We start from the raw sequence: 21,893 nt of genomic DNA on the forward strand, positions 1-21,893 counted from the left end.
ATGCCTTACTGCTAAACAAGGACAGAGAAAATTCAACTTCAGATTTTGCATATGATTTCCCTATGATGACTATTGTAATTTTCTCACTAGACAAAAGCTTCATTGACTTATATGTAGAGTTAAACCTTGGAAAACATAGATAAACACTGACATATGTGGATAATTTTCCATCTGTTAGTATCTTCGCAACCATTTCAGGTCATATGATTTTATCTTTCCATTATAATTTCTGAAAAAGATCAGATTAGATTTATCCCACAGTGTTGATGCAAATCTCATAGGTATATACTTGCAAAGCTATTTGAATATTTGATCAAGACTCTTCCAAATCTGTGTGGATAATAGTTTTAGTCTGTACATTTTTAAATTTTTGTTATAAAAGATTTCATATATGCACAAAGACTTTGCCTTACAGGCTTAGACTAATTATTTTCTGCCTCCCAATAGCTAGTTCCTGGTCTTGTTTCTGGCCAGAAGCTAAAACTAGGGGCCATTTTTAGTAAGAAAAAGGGCACAAAACCAGAGCCAAATCTGTCGTACTCACACCATTCAGTTCAAACAACGAGGACATAACCAAAAACAAAAAAAAAAAGGAGACCATGTGATGGCATTGTTGTAAATATCCCAAATCCAAGGTCAATTACAATAATTCCCAACAGTAAAAAAACTGCACAAAAAAATATAGTTTTTTTCGGTTATATACAGGATTATCTCTCCATCACTGCATTTCTTAAGCACCCTTTTTCTGGTTACCAATAACACAGTCCCCACTCAGCTTTGTCTATTCTCACAAGAAAAACAAGGAGCTCCATTAATGCACTTCCCTCTTAATCGCCTTATCAGTCATCTTTGATCGTTTCTCTCTTTTGTACGGCACTTTTCAACTACCACCTTACATTAAATTTGCAGTCAAACCAGCAGGCAGGCGCCGTCCACTTCTCTTTATAGCCCACTTCAATAATATTACAGAAATTTAGCCAAAGTATTTACAATTAACTTCAAGTTACCTTTTTTAACCTTGTTTTGGCTTCTGGGTTGTTGTTTATTTTCCTAGAAAGTAGATAGATAAAGAGAGAGATAGAGACATATTCATTGGATCATGAAAGTTGCTTGTTTGTTAATGTTCCCTTGTGTTTCTCTCCATTGGGTTCCTTTCATTTTTGACTGAAGTTAGTTAAAGTGTTGAACTTTTTCTTGGGAACAACACCTTCTTTGATCTTCCTAAGTAAGAGTATTTTCTTTATGTTTTTCCTCCAACATTTACTTGAGTTTCAGCTTTCCATGTTTTTTAAGTAAGCTCCTGAATTTGATAAGTGTAAAAGAGATTTGCCTTAGCATATAAACAGGATTTGCAGTTCTCTACTCCAGTGAAATTTCTCTTCTTGGGTTTGTAATTAAAGGTTCAACCTTCAGGTAAAGCATTGCTTATCAAGCTTCCTTTTGCTAGGTATGTAAATGTTTCAGTTTCTTCCGAATTTAACATTCCTGCTTTAATTCTAGGGCTTTTATTCACCTCTTGAGACATCTGGAATTTGTTGCCTCACAAGCTTGTTCCATGGGATACTTTTACTTGTTTGTTCTAGTATTGTTTTCATGGAGTTGCTTTTTCCAGACTACTCATGGATTGCAAGCTTATCAAACTCAACTTCTGCTGCAAGTAAGGAAGCATTTAGAGTACCCTTCACAGCTGCAAATTCTAGATAATTACAATGGGGACCTCTGTAACTTGTCTGAGACAGCACATGTTGTGATATCTTGCCAGGACAATTTAGTCACTGAGATTAAGATTAGGGGAGATAAGCTTGCTAATATTAGTGGATTCATTGGATATGCAATTCCTAGTAAAACATTGTCTGAGACTTTTTCCATTGATTCTTTAGTTACCACATTGACAAGGTTAACCAGTTTAAGGGTACTTAGCCTAGTGTCGCTTGGAATTTGGGGGCCACTTCCTGAGAAAATTCATAGGCTATATTCTCTTGAACTTTTGGACTTAAGCTCCAATTTCATGTTTGGCTTTATCCCCCCTCAGATATCTAGAATGGTTAAGCTTCAAACTCTAACGTTGGATGGCAATTACTTCAATGATACTATTCCTGATACATTGGATTCCTTATCAAATCTTACTGTTCTGAGTTTGAGGGGCAACCGGTTGAGGGGTGAGTTTCCTGCTTCAATAAGCAGGATTTCAAGCCTTACAGATATTGCACTGTGCCACAATAAGATTTCAGGTAAATTGCCTGATTTGAGTTCTTTGACTCGACTGCGTGTGTTGGATTTAAGAGAGAATCGGTTGGATTCCAAACTGCCTGTCATGCCCCAAGGATTGGTTACAGCTCTTCTTGCTAAGAACTTATTCTCAGGTGAAATTCCTAGGCAATTTGGCATATTGAGTCATCTTCAGCACCTTGACTTATCTTTTAATCATCTAAGTGGAACACCTCCCTCTGCCTTGTTTGATTTGCCAAGCATCAGTTATTTGAATTTGGCATCAAATATGCTGAGTGGTTCACTTCCAGAGCATCTAACCTGTGGTAGCAAACTTGGGTTTGTGGATATTTCTAGTAACAAGTTGCTTGGTGAGCTTCCTTCTTGCTTGAACGATAAATCAAATAAGAGAGTAGTCAAATTTGGTGGAAATTGCTTGTCAATTGATGGCCAACAGCAGCAGCAAGGTTCCCATTGTAAAGAAGCAAACACGAGGAAAAGTGGAAGAAAGATAGCAGTATTAGTTGCTGTTATTGTTGGATCTGTTCTTCTTCTGGTGCTTTTGGCATTTGGGGTTCTTATTCTGTCTCGAAAATGCTGCCGAAGGCGGACTTTTGAAACTCATATATGGCAAAAGGCTGTTCAAGAGAATCCAATAACCGGGGTTTCACCTGAAGTTCTTGCAAATGCCAGTAAGCAAATATGATTTCTTTTGTTGCATCTATCATCCCAAATCCATCCAAGATATGTTTGTACTTAATAAAGGTCAAGTTCATATTGTAGTAGCTTATTAGAAGGGAATTCATCATGACTTCTAACCCTGTAGTGCGTCAAAGGGAAACTTGAGTAATTAGTAATGTTATTAATTATTTAATTTCATTTGTTTAGGATTCATCTCTGAAGTTGTGAAGCTAGGGGCACAAGGTGCTTCAGTATGTCGACTTTTTCCCTTGGAAGAGTTGAAGGAAGCCACAAATAACTTTGATTCATCAATGTTTATGGGTGAAGGCTCCACTGGGAAGGTGCCATCAAAACTGAAGAACTTATCAACTTTAGATGATTTTGTTTTGTCAGTAAAACTGAGATCAGATCTTATACCACTCGTTTTTATCAATCATGACATCAAGCATTGCATAGAACTAAGAATTTTGAGTGGGAAAAGTTGATGAACTTGGAAATTTTATTTACACCATAAGCTTTAAATGAAATTTTCTTTTATAGATTTCTCCTTTCATTTTCTTTTCTGGAAGCATGGCACCAATGAAAATAGCTTGCTGGAGCTAAGATTTAGAAAACAATTATACTCCTTAAGTATATCCATGAGGTTTTGCCCTTGTCCATGAGCAGAACACATGTGGCAAATACTGGTTCTGATATTTGTATATGCTATCATCAAAGACCTTTATGACTTCATTTGTTTCTCTTTTTCAGCTCTACAAAGGAAGATTGGAGAATGGGACCTATGTTGCCATTCGATCTTTGACTTTACTCAGGAAATATTCAATTCAAAATCTTAAAGTTAGGCTTGATTTCTTCTCAAAGCTTCACCATCCACATTTAGTAGGCCTTTTGGGTCACTGCATTGATGGTGGCGTACAAGATGATTCCAGTGCAAACAAAGTCTTCCTCGTATATGACTATGTGCCTAATGGGAATTATCATATGCATCTGTCAGGTTAGTGTTACATTTGAACTTTAAATTACATTTGCTTATAATAAGTGCACAGCTATAGATGTACTTACATGTGTAGCAGATACTCTATTCAAAGCTGTTGTTATGATTGACGAATTAATGATTGTTAAGCTGTAAGATGCTCTGCATTTGTAAAAATAACAGTGGAAAGAGGACAATGTGGTTAGAGGTTTATGGACTAGAGAATATGCAATTGCCTCGTTCATTCTGAACTCTGGGACTTGTAAGGGCATGGGTTTAGGTAACCTGCATCAGCATTTATGACCTTTCCTGACTGACCATCTTCTAATCCTTAATGTGTGCTGGATCCTGACAACCACAATCCGGAAAAATGATGCAGAAAATTGTCCGGAGAAGGTTCTTAAGTGGTCTGACAGATTAGCAATTCTAATTGATGTCGCCAAGGCTGTACATTTTCTACATACTGGGGTTATTCCTGGTGTTTATAATAACCGATTGAAGACGAATAATATATTGCTGGATGAGCATCGAATAGCAAAGCTAAGTGACTATGGGATGTCAATTATCATGGAAGAAAATGACAAACTAGAGGTACGTTTCCTAGCTATTTATATTTAGCTCGTTACTTGCAAAAGATATCATGGTCCTGATTTCTTAAACATTTTATTGTTCTGCAGGCAAAGGGAGAAGGCTTAATGTCTAGGTATTGTATGGAACCAATTGTCAGCAGACTATCCGAATTTTTGCCTTGCAACTGAACTAATGAGATTAGAATTGGAATACCATCTTCATGCTTCTTTATGTAAAATAATGGACATGCATCATTAACAAAAATTCAATATTCTCATTGCATGAACAGTTGCTTTTGCTGCTTCCACTTCCTTTCCACCATGGCAATTGCTAGAGCACCCTTGTCTCTCCAATTGGCATGGTTGATATCACAAAAAACAAAGCTGTACTACCAGCATTAGGACTTTTAGATGTTACCACTGAGCAAAACTCTGCTGTTAATGTCAGTATGCATCATCATATGCGTATAGCTACTTCCTCCTCAATCATTCTCTCATGCATTTACCATCTACCTTTAAACTTATTCTATAACTGCTGTCAAAGGCAGTCGGTTACAATTTTTTTTTCCCATTGATTTCAACTGTGTCTCATCTTTTCTGTTGTTGCACCACTGCTGTGTCGTGCCGAAAATTTTGGTTTTCTTGTTGGATCATTTTTAGGACCTTCTTGCCAATTTTTGTTTTTATAATCAAATGCTTTTCATTCTTTATTGCAGCCAAAGGAAAAATTTGGAGGATGATGTTTACAACTTTGGATTTATATTGCTCGAGTCTCTTGTTGGGCCTATAGTGTGTGGAAAAGGAGAAACGTTTCTTTTGAATGAAATGGTAAGCCACTGATTTTCCATTTAACACAACATTATGACATTGATTATGGCTGGAAGCAGTCAAAATGTGTTGAGTTCTAGAAGGCTTAGATTAGATTTGAAATGTTAAGCCAATGTTGCTTTCCATTTATCCTTAAGAGTTGGAGAAAGGTATACCTCTAAGATCTTGTATTACAAATCACAGGCATCCTTTGGCAGCCAGGATGGCCGAAAGAAAATTGTGGATCCAACTGTGTTAACCACTTGCTCACAGGAGTCGTTATCCATAGTGGTATCTATTACAGGCAAATGCATATGTCCTGAACCATCATCTCGGCCATCTTTTGAGGATGTTCTTTGGAACTTGCAGTACGCAGCTCAAGTTCAGGCTGCAGCTGATGCTGATCAGAAATCGGATTCTACATAGTTAATTTTTAATATGGTTAGTGCACACCTGATGTTCATTTGTAGAAACATGCGGACACTGCTTAGATAAAGCTCTTGGAAGGTGCTCTGGTGTAAAAAACGAGTAAGGTCTATCTATATTTAGGTGCACTTCCTGAGAAATGTAAAGTTGTAAATGTCTTTTTCTAGACCTTCTAAATGGAAAATTTTTGGTAAAATAGATGTCTTTCATACATTTTTGTTATAAGAAAGCTACCATGGCCATAGGCAACAAGGAAATGGCACCAAATACTGTTTTTGAACAATCTCTGGTAGCTTAGTTCAATGGTCTGTTCTGATTTTTATCCATTTCAAAGAAAAAAGCTTTCCATATGATGAGATTTTGCATATGCAAATCTTCTTGACTTGCAAAGATGGATCAAAAAATTTTGTTTTCAACATCATTTCTCAAAGGAGATAGAAGTTCTTACAATCATTATGAACAATTGCAGAGCTTCTTAACTACTTCACAACTAGAAGTATCTGTATCAGTTATAACTGACATACCCTGCAATATCGAAAAGCTTCTGTGATTTCATCGTCTTGGAAGGATCTTCAAATATACCCCAGCAGAAGCAGAAACCAGTTCATCACAATCATTATGCTCATTGCTTTCAAATTCAGGCAAAGTTCTCAAGCTTCGTGTTCTGGTAGGTTTATAATTATCTGCAACCAATGGCTTGCCATTCCTAGTTGAAAATCATACATGCTTTTAAAAGCTTCGAGCTGCTCAGGATACCCAACAATCATCACCAAAAAGCAAAGCCTTTACAAGCTGGTTTGTTCTTGACACAACTAGCCAATAAAACTCAATTGAATGTCACATTTTTATACTTACTAACAGCCTTTCCTAAGGTTATATGTCCCATTTCTTTCATGCAGAAAGGGGAAAAATAAAATAAGACCTATTTCTAGAGGCAAAGCCCACTAGAACTAGTAGGAAAAAGTATAGATTTTGAAACCAGGTTAGCCTTATGGCACATATCTCTTGCCTACTTCTATTGGATAGAACCCATCATTCTGTTCTTGTAGTTGGTAGCTGTTATTGAGAACTGTCAAATAGTCTTCTGAATCTTACAAGATTAGAGAATTGCGAGGAGAGGAGTCAAATCCTACTTGAAACATTGATTTTTATGTTTCATTTAGATGACTGGTGGCCAAACTCTCCGGACATCTCAATAATAGAATTAACTTAATAAATCTGCATATTTTGAGGTTATTTTTTTTTTTTGATGAAATAATATTTAGTGAAACATTTTTTATGAAATAACTTTTAGTGAAATAATTTTTTATATAAGAGTTTTTGATAAAACTATTAATCATGTTATGTAAGAAAATTGTTTTGAGAACAGTTATTTTATAAAGGTGTTATTTCGTAAAAGAATTCTTTCTTGAATAGTTATTTCGTAAATATCTATTTTATAAAAAATGTTATTCCATAAAAAATTATTTCGTAAAATAACTTTCATTAAAATAATTTTATCATTTGTTTTGATTTATCCTAAACTTTAACAACTTAAAAAAAAAATATTAATAACCAAAATCAAATATCTACAAACTTCATTGGCCATATTAAATTATTCATTAACATAATAAATATATTCTAGAGACAAAAAGAACTTAATCTCTTATATTATATATATATATATATTATATATAGTACTATTTATTATACTTTGTACAAAAAAAATCTACCTACTATTTATTGTATCATATCCCAGTCTTCAACTGCTACATTGGTCATATTTGATTTTGAACATCATTCTTCACTTGGATTTGGACATCTCAACCATCCCTTTCTCTTTTCTTTTTCTCTTTCCCTTTGGTGAAAGTGTTTGTTTGCTTTGAGTTCAAGTTCAGTTTTCTTGTGAAGCAAACATTTAACTAACTGCAAATGACAATTTCATTACACTATTTCCCATTGGACAGTTGCTTGGTCGGTTAAAAACCATAATCACAAGATTTCCTTCTCATTTTAGAATGTAATATTTAAATTTATTAAAAATATTTTTTCATGCTATTTATTATAAAAAATTATTCATACATAGAAAATATTAATAAAATAATGTAACAAATAATGTGACATATATTAATATTTTATTAAAAAAGCATATAAATAATAATTTATTTATTATTTGATAATTTTCTTTGTTAGATTGACTGAATGAAATGGATAATGGGCTTGATTAGCCCAATTGATTGAAGCCCCAAGAGCGTGGGGTCCACTTTTGTAGGGTGCGTGTGTTATTGACTGAGAAGTGAAAAGCAACGGTATCATGTCGGCGAAAGGAGCCAACCGAGACAGAAAATAGCACGGGTTTCAAAACCTGTGTCACTTTAAATCCCACGCGCAATCCCAAGGAGCAACGCTAATTAAAGAGAATCAAGTCGAGAGTTAACGTCACTTTCCTTCCAAGCGAGTGGGAAAATTTCTTCTTTCAAATAAAAATAATGACGTCTTTGCATATATTTAATTTAAGTGGAACCATTTCCGCCAGCGCATCACATCAAAAGGGAAAACGACGCGACAAAAACATTCAAAACGGCAGCGTTTAACCCTGGCAGAATCAATAATTTATTTACAGAAAATCATTGTTTCTATTTTTATCAACCAGTATTTTTTTTTTTTTTAATTTTTAATTTTTTCCATTTCTTTCTCGGTCAGTCACTCGGAGCCAGCCAGCCTCTGCACCTCAAAAAAGGCCTTCATATCTCAGCTTCTTTCATTCTTTCTTCCATGGAAACCACTCCAAAACGCACCGTTCTAGCTTTCCCATATCTTCAGTTCTTCTTGTAATTCTCCTGGTGATTCTTCTTGCCACATTCAATGTACCCATAGTGAAAAATTGGTTGCTTTTCTCAGTTTCCTAGTTTTCCCCTCTTCTGGGTTGGTTTTCATCTCTACATTGTAATGATTCCATTTTTTTCTCAGTTTGGAGCCAATAAATTAACATTTTTTAAGCATATTTTGTTTATATGAGCTAGATCTGATGCTCAAGAGTAATAAAGTTTCATTTTTTTATTCATTAAATTTTAATGAGCTTCAAAGTTTCCATTTTTAGTTGCAATTACATATATATATATATATATATCTGTTTTTTAAGCTTTCTTTAGCTTATTTTAACGTCTATTGCATGAATGAACTCTCAAAATTCCTTTTTCAATTTCACCGATTTAATTCTTCTTTTTTTTTTTTTTGTTATTATATTTCTGCCTTAGTTGCTTAACTTTTGAGTGTAAACTATCATTTCTTACTTTCTGTTTCTTTTAGTTTTGTTCTTTTGGAAGCCATATGCCCTTATGCTTGGTTGTTGAGAAAATGAAGGAAAAATTGAGGGAAAAAAGTTTGCCTTTTAATTTGTTTTGGTGGTTTACTAATTAGTCTTGTTCAGCTGAATTGGTGGTTGTTTCCTTTTTTGCTTGATCCTTCATGGTAAAATGTATTAGGATTTGGAATTATATGCTTGGTGTTTACTAGTTGTGCTTTTAATTCTTGATGCAAAGTTTCTCTACTAAAATTATAATGCTTTCTGCATTGTAGGAATTCAACTGTCTTGTAGATTGGATAGTTTAAGATTAAACACATCCTGGCAAAATACTAGTGTTTCTGCAACAATGATTCTTGGTTTGAATGCAAAGAACCGGAGAGGGCCTATGGTTCATGTTGATTATCTAATCCACATTCAGGAGATTAAACCTTGGCCCCCATCACAGTCACTGAGATCACTTCGTTCTGTCCTGATTCAGTGGGAAAATGGTGAACGTAGGTCGGGGTCTACCAATTCTGTTTCACCCACACTTGGTTCCATTGTTGGTGAGGGAAAAGTTGAGTTTAATGAGTCATTTAAGTTACCTGTGAATCTAGTGAAGGATATGTCTGTTAGAGGCAGGGATGCTGATGTGTTCCTGAAGAATTTCTTAGAATTTAACTTGTATGAGCCTCGAAGGGAAAAGATCCAGCTGTTGGCTACTGGCATTGTGGATTTGGCGGAATATGGTGTTATCAAAGAGACATTAGACATTACCGTTCCAATGAACAGCAAGAGGAGCTTTAATAACACTGCTCAGCCAATTTTGTTTATTAAAATCGATCGAATTTATAAGGGTCGGAACAGCTCTTCATCAAGAGGCAGCCTGTCAAAAGAGCTGTCAGTGGAGAGGAAAGGAAGTGAGTCTGCTTCTTCTCTGATGGATGAAGAATATGCTGAGGAAGCTGAGGTTGCTTCACTCACTGATGATGATGTTACTTCACACTCATCTCTGACTGTTTCTTCTTCAACTTTGGAATCTAACGGCAGTTCACTTCCTCGAAATGAAGAGGTAACTTTTAGTTATTTCCTTTATGATCTTCAGATGGGGTTAATTACTTTTTCTTTCCTTTTCTTTGTTGTGGCACTTGCTGAGAAAATGCCAGAAAAATTCTACCTGACCAATAGAATTGTTTAGGTGTAATGCACCTTTTTTATTGCATCTTTTTGAAGGTGGATCCAACATCTCCCATATCTGCCTTTGATCATGATGCTGTTGTTCTGGGGCCTAATGGGATGCCCTGATTTTTTTTTTTTTTTTGAAAGTTAAATTGCACTAGGTAATATAGTAATTGGTACTGATTTGCAGAATGGATCAGTCACTGATGGCAAGGGAGGAGTTAAAGGGGAACATTCCTTGGCATCCAAGATGCACCTGGAAAAAACAAACGCAGCCACACAGATCACACAACGTGAAAGCATTAAGGGGAATCCTTCTTGCTCATCATCAACAGACTTATCATCTGACTTTGATAGCTCAGCAGATGCTTATGATTCCAGATCTAACACTTATAGTTCCAAATCACCTGTACGAGATAATGTTGTTACCCATAAAGTTCATTTGTCTTCATCATCCTTGGCTAATGAAAATACACAGGATGAAACTGTTACCAGCATGAGAAGCAATGGTCATGGAGATTTATCTCAAAAGGTTTATGAAATGGTTGCCAGTAAAGGAACCATGGTTAGGTATGATGGTCAAAGTAAGAAAGATACATCTGCTAGTTCTAAGGCCATATTGGCATCCTCAGCTAACAGTCCTCAGGTTGATGAGCAGGATACTAAAAATTTTAGTGATTCTCTGGTTGATGGAGAAGGTGATAGCAAAGCTCAAAGAAATGGCAAAATTTCCTCCGAGGAGGCTTCAGCTACTAATGATGCATATAATAATTCTTTGGAAGGAAACTCAGGATATGATTGGCAAGAAAATGGACATGAAGGACAACACCTGGAAGAGAAAAGATATTCTACTGAAGATGAGCAATTGAATATCTATTCGCAAGATAATTCTTTAAGCCAGGGGAATCTTGGAATAAAGGCCAATGTCCTAAAAGGTGACAGACTAAAGCATGTCAAGTCTGTTCGATCTTCATCAGACTCAGTTAGGGGCAATGGTTTATTTGGCAATAACCAGCATGCTGAATTGAAGGAAGTTGGTGTTCTGGTCGATGCACAGCATGGGGCTGGAACCGTCAGAAGCAAATCAAAGAATGAAAGGAAAGATGCTAAGGTCTACCCCAAGGATGCTAGAAGTGCTATTTTGGATAACAAAATGCAGCATTTGGAAAACAAGATAAAGATGCTTGAGGGAGAGTTGAGAGAAGCTGCTGCCATTGAGGCTGCTCTGTACTCAGTAGTTGCCGAGCATGGAAGCTCCATGAGTAAGGTGCATGCTCCCGCTCGGCGCCTTTCTAGGCTTTATCTTCATACTTGTAAGGAAGGCTTCCAATCAAGGAGAGCGAGTGCAGCTAGAAGTGCTGTTTCTGGACTTGCTCTGGTTGCAAAAGCATGTGGAAATGATGTTCCAAGGTACATTAAGTCATATTATTCTCATTGTTCTGCCTGATTATTCTTTACTATCAGTTCGCATTAACTTTTTAAAGTTCTATTAATCTAATTTCTCAATTCTCCAGTATCTGAAGCTGGACTTTCCCAAAATTTTTGGTTGTAAGAACTAAGCCTTGTTGATTGTTTGTGTATGGGGGTCGGGAATTGTTATTTTTTGGGCGTCAAAAGAAAGGGGGGAGGGAGCTGTACCTGTCTTTCCCTGAACCAGAAATACCACAAATTGAGTGAAATTTGGAAATTTCAGAGCCATTCTTCTTTATATGTTGAAATAGGTGAAAGTTCCGTTGAGATCTCTTGCCGAGGCCAAAGTTGGTTAGTGGTATTGTTGGTTAGGGGCTGGTCTATGTTGCAGTGACTTGTGAGTTAAAGCATAAAATATGAAGCTATGATAAGCTCAACAGAACTATTTTGATTTCTGATGAACTCATATGTCATATGTATGATGATTACAGGTGGACATTTTGGTTGTCAAACTCTGTTAGAACTATTTTGATTTCTTATGAACTCATATGTCATATGTATGATGATTACAGGTTGACATTTTGGTTGTCAAACTCTGTCGTGTTGCGAGCAATTATAAGCGAAAGTATTGGAGATTTGGAGTTACCACTTTCTGCTGGACCCATAGAAAGAAATAGAGGTGGAAAGGGGAAGAAACATGTATCATCTCCTTTGAAATGGAAAGAGTCCTCTCCTATCAGAAAGGATAATAAACTTGTGTCATATGGAAGTTTTAGTGACTGTGACAACCCACTTGCCTTTACTTTAGCCCTGGAAAGGGTTGAAGCATGGATCTTTTCCAGAATCATCGAGTCTGTCTGGTGGCAGGTAAATCATTAACTCTTTTTGTCCCCTTCTATTCATCAATTTTTTTTAATAAAATATATGATTGCGACTGAATCTCACAAACTTGTTTGGTTGTCTGACCAAATTATGTTTCCTTATTTTCATTTCAGACCCTCACCCCACATATGCAGTCAGCTGCTAGAAAAGAAAATGATAGACTTGTGGGATATGGCTCAAGTAAAAGCTATGGGAGGATATCTAGTTCAAGTGATCACGACCAAGTGAACTTTTCATTAGACCACTGGAAGAAGGCTTTCAAGGATGCCTGTGAAAGACTTTGCCCGGTTCGAGCTGCAGGTCATGAATGTGGCTGCTTGCGTCTGATATCTAGATTGGTAATATTCTTTTTTGAAGAATTGATTAAATGGCACACCAGTATGACACACTAAAAATCTATTCTGCAGTGGGAGGTTAATGGCATCTGAAACTATCAGTTTCTTGTTAGTATATGAACGTTTAAATGAGCATTAAGTTGTTTGCATATTATGAGAGACTTTATAAAAGCATTGAAATTAAAAGCAAAAATGAATTTCTAAAATAGCTAAAGTGATTGTTGCTTTGCCTCTTATCCTGGTGACTACTAAGTAGCTTACTTTTTTGATAATATTTTTGATGGTTGCTTTCTCATCTTATCAATAATTGTCACCGATCTTGTTTCCTTGCCTGATAATTTTTTTTTTAACTTGAATATGTTATAATTCGTCCTTTAATGCATCTAGATAATGGAGCAATGCGTGGATAGATTAGATGTAGCTATGTTCAATGCCATTCTTCGTGATTCTGGTGATGGGATCCCCACTGATCCTGTGTCTGACCCCATTAGTGATCTTCTGGTGCTTCCCATTCCAGCTGGGAAGGCAAGTTTTGGCACTGGTGCACAACTGAAAAATGCGGTAAGCAATCCAAAACTGGTAGTCTCCAATGTTATTTTTTGAGTGACATCATTTTATATTGTGCTGTCATATTCATAATCATTCTCCCTTAGTAGTTAAATCTAAGTTTTCAAACTTTTAATACTTGTTACTTTTCCTTGTTGGTGTGGGCCTCGGCGGCTGGCTGGGGTGGGTTTTTTTTATGTGCATGGCTTACCTCCTGACAGTATCCAGGCTATTTGAAATTTTACATGGTTGATCATATTAACTTAGATTTTTTATCTGCTGTTTGATTAAGATGGTGACAGTTGTGTAAACCTTGGCCTTTCTCCTCTGAAGTAAAGCAATTCTTGTTGAATTTCATTTTTGTGCATTTCAGATAGGTAACTGGTCTAGATGGTTGACTGACCTCTTTGGTATAGACGACGATGATTCAGCCGGAGATGAGAATGAGCAGGATGACAGTGACGAGCAACAAGACACATCCTTAAAGTCTTTCCATCTTCTTAATGCATTAAGTGATCTCATGATGCTTCCCAAGGACATGCTCCTAAGTAGACCTATCAGGGAAGAGGTTTGACAATCCAACTTTAGACCTTTGGTTTAATCTCCAGGGTCATTACTTTGGCTGTCTATTAACAGTGCTTGATCTTTATTTTCTAAGGTATATCCGACATTTGGTGCAACACTGATCAAGAGAGTTCTTGATAACTTTGTCCCAGACGAGTTTTGCCCGGATCCAGTTCCAGATGCTGTGCTTGAAGCCCTGGAGGCTGAGGTTAGTCTTATAATCTTGAAGTACTCCTAGTTAGACTTTTGTCATGTGCACCTAACTCAACCTTAAAAGTTAATTCATGAATTATGATGTGTGCTCGACATATCTACACAGGCAAAGAACTTTAGTATAGTAGACTATGCAATGATTTCCTCGAATAGTACTAGTAAATTTGATAACCTAAAGCCCTTCAAAGATATGAAAAAACCCTTTGTGCCTCTACTTTGCTTCAGGATCCTCTTGAAGCCAGGGAAGGGTCTGTCACAAACTTTCCTTGTGCAGCATCTCCTCCAGTGTATACACCACCTTCTGCAACATTTGTCGCTAGCATCATTGGAGAAGTTGGAGGCCAATCTCAGCTGAGAAGAAGCGGGTCCTCAGTCCTAAGAAAATCATACACAAGCGATGATGAGCTTGATGAATTGAATTCACCCTTGTCTTCAATATTCGTTGATTGCTTCCGATCACCTACTCAGTCAAAGCCTAACTGGATATCAAAGGGAAACGGCTACCAAAATGCTATCAGATATGAACTCCTAAGAGATGTATGGATGAACTCTGAATAATTGTAGATTATATGTTCATTAGTATATAAATGGTTGTTGACACTGCCTTTGTTTTTTCTTGAGCTGTAAATTTGTAGATAAGTTTTGGTTCGATATCATAAATTGGTTGTTTCTGTATAAAGAGAATATTGCCTATGCTTGTAGTTTTTACCAAAACGATAATTAATGGAGGGTCTCTTCCAAAGTAACTTTTGAAGAGACATTAGCTTTTCTTTTGCTTAATGATTTCCAGAAGAAACTTCAAACATTATACGAGTAAATGGCTGATTGGAATTAGATGATTTCGATGCAATTAGCAATAAAAAGGGTGAATGAAGAGAATAAAAGAACAAAAGAGTAACAATTAATTAGGAAAACAAATTTCTATGGAAATGAAGAGACAAAGCATTCTTTATATTATATAAGTGGTCATACAGGCCAATGATCATCTCATGATCATCTTCGCTCTTCATCTTTAGCCAAAATTACATTACATACTTTCAAACTGCATAGCACCTCACTAAAAGGAAACAAAAATTCGAGGCAAATCCAACTTGGGTGTTTGCCACACTCAAAAAACTTATCTATCACTCGTTACATATTTACTACCATGCCGGAATATCAATTAAGGTAAGGTCCACTGAGTTTAAAGAATAACCAGGTTTATGCTGTCAGCTTCTGCGAAGAACTGAGAGCATTCATATGCTGGAGACGTAATGCAGCCAAAAGACCTTGCCATGCATCTCCTGATGCACCAGCCACCTGATAGTTGAGAAGCTTCTTTTGCTTACTGTAGTAATCCTCCACTGACTTTGCCTATGAAGATCAAAGATTATTTGGTTATGAAAAATTTTCCACCTTCAATCCCCTTTTCAAATAATCAAATAGTTTATCATGAAATTTTATGTTACACATTTCACTACCCAAAAGGCCAAAGAAGAAGACTAAACAGAACAGGTAGCAGACCAAAGAATGATCTAGACAAAGGTCCCAAAAGTTTTACAAGTTGAGAACGTGTGGAAACAGCCAGTCGGGAACATTTTCAGTGGATTACCTAATAAAAAACATTGCAAACATTAGACAACCATATCAAAGAGGAATGTAACCTGCTCTGAGTATCGATGGACATTTTCCTTCCAGGAACTTCCAACATCCTTGGAGTTGCCTATGTGACGAAACTCACTTTCTGAACTCTTCTTCAACATGTAATCTTCAGTACATTTAAAGTTCACAACCAGGCCAATATCAGCAATTTGGTCAAGAATCTCCTGGAGAAGTAAAACCAAGAACAAGCGTTTCAATGACATATAGGAAAGGAAAAAACGAATCTATAGCAGACTGTTTCATTCAGCTTAAAAAACTTAGAACCAAAGGAGATTGATTGGCCTCCAACCACACTGGTAATCAGAGTATACAAATTGTTTCAATCAAAATAATAGATGACTTACAGCCTGCATCCTGGTACGAGGAATTCCGTCAAGAATGAAACCATTTTCACCTCCACAGTAACCTTCTTCAAGTCTCTTAGACAACAAAGCAAAAATTACATCCTCTGGAACAAGCTTTCCTTCATTCACAGCATTTGCAATCTAAACCCAAATGACAGCAATCAATTAGCATTCTTCACTATATTATACATTAAACAAAGTTCATAATCAGCACATTTAGTACAATTAACACTTGAAAAAGGTTATCAGACAATCAACTTTCGAGTTTATAGTGAACTTTTACGAACAAAAATAAAATCTTTTCCCATAATATAGGGAACCTTTAAAGCAAATAAACACTAAAAATCTATTCTTTTCCTACCTGTAAAAACCCAACTTTGTAAAGGACCCAAATTTATTCACAAAGAAAGGAAAAAGAAAAGAATCTAATAATAAGAGATGATGAAAAGACCTGTTTGTAAAGAGAAGAGTGAGGATTAAGCTCTTGCCTAACAAGGGTACCCATTGAAATATGAGGAACTTCTAGAAGCTTCGAAAGCCTCTCAGCATAAGCATGCCGTTTCACTCCAGGTTCCCCTATAAGCACCCATTGGACTCCCCTCTCAGGCACCGAGCCATCCACGTCAACCTTCAACTGAGCCGGGAGCCGATCCCGGTGAGCTTGCTCGTACTCGTAGTATTCATAGTCGCAGTCAAGCTCCAACGCTGTGGCTGATCCAAAGGTTCGGAACCCACGCCTAAGTGATTTCAAAACCGAGGAGGAGGCGGCGGCGGCGGCGGTGGCAACTTGGAGCTTGGGTAGCCATGCCATGGTGGTTGTAGGGTTTTATGAAAAGAAAAAGGAAATGTTGGAGAGGGTTAACGAAAGGGCGGATCTTTCTTTCTTCTTTTGTAGAGAGAAAAGTGCGAAATTCCGCAAATGCCACCGTTTAAATGAAAAACTACGATGGTGCCAAGAAAGGTGGTGTTTTTTAGGTGTTGTGGTTCTGAAACGAAGAAAGGTTGCGTTATCACGATCTGATTGGTTATTTGGAAGAGGAAAGATTACGTGTCGGGGCGTTTGGAGTCCACCAGACATGGAATCATTGTAGGTTTAGAGAGTGACACGTGGCATCTTGAAAGACTCAAATCCTTTGGGCTCATCTAAGTGGCCCAATTTTTAGAAAATTTTTAATAAGCCCAAAACAAATGCTTTCTCATAAGCATTGGGCTTAAAGTTGGCCACTTTGGCCTTTTTTTTTTTTTAAGTGCCAGCAAGCCTTAATTTCTCTTTAAGCTTTTTTTTTTAAAGTAATATAATTTAAATTTTAAAATTTCTAATAATTTGATGTAAAATTTTTTTATTTAATTTATGAGATATTATCTATTTTTATCCATAATTTTATCCTAAAAAAATATTTTACAAGTATAAATTTATATCTAAATATATATATATATATCATATTATATTCTTATATTTTTTCAATATATAATGAGAGCATCACATTTGATTTATGAGTTTTCATGATAATAAAAGAGGGAGATTCTCACTGTGTAATCAAGATTATAAAAATAATCAATAAATTTGTATTTTAAGAAATAGAAAGCACTTAAAAAGTACGAGTGACAACCATTTATCCATTTGGTATTTGGAATTAAGTTTTTAAACTTTGATAATGGAACCTTCTGGAATCATTTTTGACTAGCAACAAGAATCCACGAAACTTGTTTTCTAAGCAATGCCAATATGGATAAGCTGGCATTTATGCCTGGACTCTAAAGTAGGCCAAAAAAATTTGTTTGAATAAAAGTTATAGAAGGACTTATAGTCTTATTAATTAATTAATACCATATTTTTCAACCCATGAAGATAGGAACAATGGACTCAACTTTGATACATAGATTTAGCTTTTAGATAAATTATAGATGGTAGAGATTTATATTTAATTTATGAGATATTATTTATTTTAATTCAAAAATTTTATGATTTTATTTAATAAAAAATATTTTATAAATTTAGATTTAAGCTTATATTTATATATTATATCGAATTTTTAAAATATCTTGATATGAGATTAATATATTATATAGATTATTAATTTTTTATTTTTTTAAAGTGAAAATGGATTTTAATAGAAAAAAACATTATTTTTTTTTGTTAATAAATGAATTCCAAAGAATAATGGATTACATTTACAATGGATCAAACAATTTAAAATACAATACGGTAACACGATATAAAAATGATACGAATAAAAAATATGAAAATAATATGATTTAAAATTAAAAAAAAAGATTTAATAAAACTAAAAATTTGTATTTATATTTTTGTATTGATACGAATTATAATATATAATTTTTGTGTAAAAATATAATACATATATATGAATTACTAGATCTAACCTATAACAAGACACATTAGTAATAATTTATTTTTAAATATTTTTAATTATTATTCAAGTTCGAGAAGCATTACTAATCAGGTTGAAGTATTAGCAAATTTTTCATAAAAAAGTAATAGCAAATTAAAAAAAATAGATATGCTTTGGCTTTAGCTTTTGCTTTATCTTTATAATATTTTATTCTTTTAATTTGCTTTATTCCCATACTTCACATATAAATTTCTGGTGCATCCCCCTACAGTTTTTCATATAGGAGCGAACTTACTCTCACAAAGCTTTGCTGCAGAAGACGCAATCATGTCTATTATCTTCGCTTTTTCATTGTTTGACCATCCATTTTCAAGCATGGAAAAGGTTCATATGATTACTTGACACTTGATCACCGACTACATATTCAACAGACTTTTGTTTGCAGATTTGAAGATTGAAACCAGAATTGAAGCTGAATTTTTCCTCTGAGTAAGAACTTCATAAACATCTTGTTATTTTGATCTGTCACTGTTTTTTTTACTATTTTCTTCTCTTTTATCCAAAGGAAGGGAGAAAATGAACACTACCACCATAAAAGTAGTGGATGGAAGAGATCATGTTATTTCTTTCATTGATTCTCCTACTGAATCACTGGCATCTTCCCTGGAAAATATGATGGGGGAGAATACTTTCCTGCCATCTAGGTGTTGCATCTTCAAGACACCAAGCATACTTTACAGGCACAAAGAACAAGCATACATCCCCAATGCATTTTCAATTGGGCCTTTTCACCATGGCAAACCAAACTTGACAGAGACAGAAAAGATCAAATCCAAGTATCTTCAAGGCCTCATCTCTCGATCACATTCACCAGAGGCAAGTTTGAGGCAGTGCATTGATGTTATCATAGAGGTCAAGAAAGAGGCTCGGGAGTGTTATGCAGGTACAATTGGTTTTAACTCTGATGAATTTGTGAAAATTTTGGTGCTTGATGCTTGCTTTATTATTGAGCTGTTGCGCAAGGATGCTAAGTTGGTGCCCAAAGATGAGGATGACCCTATATTCACCATGTCCTGTATGCTACAATATTTGTTCCATGACTTGATTTTGCTTGAAAACCAAGTACCTTGGCTAGTGCTGGAGCGTATATTTAGCTTAACTGCTAGTCCAAGTGAAAGCAAGTCCCTTGTTGAACTTACTCTTGAATTCTTTGGTAACATTTTCTCATCTGATAAACATTCCATTGAACCTCACCTTTTTGTCAACCAAGAGATCAAACATATTCTTGACTTGTTAAGGAAGTTATTGCTTTTACCATACAGAGGTGAAGATCATAACCAGCATTGCTTCGGATGGCAACCCTTTCCTTCTGCTACAAGTATCAAAGAAGCTGGAATCAAATTTAGGAAAGTTGCATCGAATAGCATCTTGGATATAAGATTTAGCAACGGCATCCTTGAAATGCCATCTTTGCTGATCCAAGAGACCACCGAAACCATCTTAAGGAATCTGATTAGTTTTGAGCAGTGTTATCCAAACTGTATCCCTAGAGTCACATCTTATGCCATACTTCTAAGTCATCTCATCAAAACTCCTGAGGACTTGGATGTACTTTGTGATACTGGAATTATAGATAATTGGGCGATTCCTGAGGACTCAACCAAGTTCTTTAAGACGCTGTATCATGATTCTTATGTGAAAGAGTTCCACTATTTGAGACTTTGTGAGCAAGTGAATGGATATTGCTATCATTGGCGGTCTAGATGGCATGTTTTTTATAAGCAAAACTATTTTGGTAAGCCATGGGCTATTGTTTCTGAAATTGCTGTGGCTATCCTTTTGATTCTCACCTTAATACAAACCTACTGCATCGTCTTCAAATAAGAGGACTTTCTTAAGGACCTGTAATTAGCATGTCTTGTGGAAGAAATCAAGAAAGTGAAATTTCCAATTCATAGAAAGTACATTTATAGATGTTTGTAAAATGTAAAATCGTTCATGGATAAACCGTGCAAATGTTCAGCTGCAATAAATGTACTTCTTTGATTATTTTGGACCAAATGGAATCTTGATTAATTTTACTAAGGTATTGATTCCATATATATATATATATATATACATATTTATACCACGAACCTAATTCTATCTAATTGGGAATGGATATAATTGATTTGAAATTTTGCTATTTGAGAATTTTGACTAAGAATCTGATTCCTCCTAATCTTAATCAATAATGTCAAATTTGGATGCAATTCATGTGGAAATCTGCTATTAATTTATTAATTATTATTCATTTTGATCTAAAAATCTCACATTCTATACAATGTGGACTTCTCTTGACTTTCAGTTAAACCCAATATAGAACACACAAAATCATGATCACCCTCCTAGTCACTTAGATTTTGCAAGTGACTCTCACACTTTCGGCTGGAAATTTCTGGTCACTAAAAAAAATGTTTCTTCTTAACTTGCACAAAGAAGAAACTCTAGGAAAATAGCCTCTATATGCCTGCCTAAATATCAAGAGACAAAGCAAAACATTATACTTCTATAGAGGTTTGTTCATCCAGCACTTCCATAATTCCTATGAATTGCAATGTGGATAAAAGATGCAGAGGGCCTAAGCGAAAACTCGTCCCGTTCTCTGAGGAACAGCTGAGAGGTGTATTGAGGCGCCTTGACTGCGATAATGATGGCCGCCTCCGCAAGGAAGAGCTTAAAACAGCCTTCACCTACCTTGGTTCACGTGTCCCAGGCTATCGAGCTCTTGCAGCACTTAATCATGCTGGCGAAAATGGAGATAGATTCACAAATGAGGAAGAGTTGGAAGCTCCGACTCAAAACTTTGTACGACTTGGTTGTACAAATGAAGTGCGGTAAGCTAATTAAGTCTGGTAGATATATACTTTGATGGCAATAAATAATCCACATTGGAAATCCCAGAATTTGTGGAAGAAATGATTTCTTTTCTTGTTATATATATCAGCTTGATGGTCTGTTCATGTTTTCTTTGTGTACTTGAACTTGGAAATGCCAATAACTAATATGTGAAAGGCTTAAAGCCTCAAAAATTGGAATAAAACTTGTTTTTAACTATAAATTATCTCTATTTGTTGTTCTCAATCCCAGAAAATTACAGTTTTAACTGTAAAGGGAAATCAAAGATCTGTCAAAATTGCATGTTTAAGAGCTGAAGCAAAATTTGGATGTTCAAGCACCAGAGACTTGGAGGAAAGCAATAAGAATTTTCATGATCAATTTTTTCGGTCAACAATACTTTTCCAATTCTGTAAGAGCAAATTCAGAATATGAAAACGCATGTTGGTGAAATTCAACAATTTAGAAAAATAAAAACAATTTAGAAACAGAATCATCCAATTCCAAACCCATTAAAGGAATCATAAACAAATATATACTGCATTGAATAAACAGGCGCAGCGGCCATTAAATCAGATGACAGAAATTATCCCAAAAAATAAAGCAGTTTTGCTTTCATGTT

General features: G+C 35.5%; 5 protein-coding genes across 10 annotated transcripts; 4 read left to right on the top strand and 1 right to left on the bottom strand.

Annotated features, from left to right (window-relative positions):
* Positions 1-735: 735 nt before the first annotated feature.
* On the top strand, positions 736-5,947 carry LOC111293132 (putative inactive leucine-rich repeat receptor-like protein kinase At3g03770). The gene is made up of 8 exons (XM_022885886.2): positions 736-1,413; positions 1,501-2,900; positions 3,097-3,230; positions 3,640-3,883; positions 4,242-4,453; positions 4,540-4,565; positions 5,148-5,259; positions 5,443-5,947. Exons 2-8 carry the CDS (start codon positions 1,556-1,558, stop codon positions 5,662-5,664), a joined length of 2,295 nt encoding a protein of 764 aa, XP_022741621.1. The 5' UTR covers positions 736-1,413; positions 1,501-1,555; the 3' UTR covers positions 5,665-5,947.
* A 2,401-nt stretch (positions 5,948-8,348) lies between these two features.
* On the top strand, positions 8,349-14,838 carry LOC111291892 (EEIG1/EHBP1 protein amino-terminal domain protein). 4 transcript variants are annotated; one of them, XM_022884008.2, is made up of 9 exons: positions 8,349-8,589; positions 9,223-10,001; positions 10,299-11,518; positions 12,091-12,385; positions 12,514-12,738; positions 13,123-13,296; positions 13,655-13,849; positions 13,940-14,053; positions 14,284-14,838. In XM_022884008.2, the coding sequence occupies exons 2-9, from the start codon at positions 9,297-9,299 to the stop codon at positions 14,614-14,616; spliced, it is 3,261 nt and encodes a 1,086-aa protein (XP_022739743.2). In that variant the 5' UTR covers positions 8,349-8,589; positions 9,223-9,296; the 3' UTR covers positions 14,617-14,838. The 4 variants fall into 4 exon arrangements, with proteins under 4 accessions (XP_022739743.2, XP_022739742.2, XP_022739744.2 ...); XM_022884007.2 differs by having other exon boundaries at positions 8,349-8,568; XM_022884009.2 differs by having other exon boundaries at positions 8,349-8,486.
* Positions 14,839-14,959: 121 nt separating this feature from the next.
* Positions 14,960-17,000, bottom strand: LOC111291893 (putative adenylate kinase 7, mitochondrial). Of its 2 annotated transcripts, none has more exons than XM_022884013.2 (4): positions 16,495-16,992; positions 16,044-16,184; positions 15,702-15,863; positions 14,960-15,411 (listed from the first exon to the last, which is right to left on the bottom strand). In XM_022884013.2, exons 1-4 carry the CDS (start codon positions 16,852-16,854, stop codon positions 15,259-15,261), a joined length of 816 nt encoding a protein of 271 aa, XP_022739748.2. In that variant the 5' UTR covers positions 16,855-16,992; the 3' UTR covers positions 14,960-15,258. The 2 variants fall into 2 exon arrangements, with proteins under 2 accessions (XP_022739748.2, XP_089623247.1); XM_089767121.1 differs by having other exon boundaries at positions 15,290-15,411; positions 15,650-15,863; positions 16,495-17,000.
* Positions 17,001-18,663: 1,663 nt separating this feature from the next.
* LOC111292576 (UPF0481 protein At3g47200-like) lies at positions 18,664-20,455 on the top strand. Of its 2 annotated transcripts, none has more exons than XM_022885021.2 (2): positions 18,664-18,883; positions 18,960-20,455. In XM_022885021.2, the coding sequence occupies exon 2, from the start codon at positions 18,971-18,973 to the stop codon at positions 20,276-20,278; it is 1,308 nt and encodes a 435-aa protein (XP_022740756.2). In that variant the 5' UTR covers positions 18,664-18,883; positions 18,960-18,970; the 3' UTR covers positions 20,279-20,455. The 2 variants fall into 2 exon arrangements, with proteins under 2 accessions (XP_022740756.2, XP_089623474.1); XM_089767348.1 differs by having other exon boundaries at positions 18,964-20,455.
* Positions 20,456-20,768: 313 nt separating this feature from the next.
* On the top strand, positions 20,769-21,566 carry LOC149516643 (uncharacterized). The gene has a single exon (XM_089767349.1). The coding sequence runs from the start codon at positions 20,981-20,983 to the stop codon at positions 21,272-21,274; it is 294 nt and encodes a 97-aa protein (XP_089623475.1). The 5' UTR covers positions 20,769-20,980; the 3' UTR covers positions 21,275-21,566.
* Positions 21,567-21,893: the final 327 nt, after the last annotated feature.

This window comes from Durio zibethinus, chromosome 10, assembly GCF_047325235.1.
Source record: "Durio zibethinus cultivar Kanyao isolate XHJ-2024 chromosome 10, ASM4732523v1, whole genome shotgun sequence".
In the NCBI taxonomy this organism is placed as follows: domain Eukaryota; kingdom Viridiplantae; phylum Streptophyta; class Magnoliopsida; order Malvales; family Malvaceae; genus Durio; species Durio zibethinus.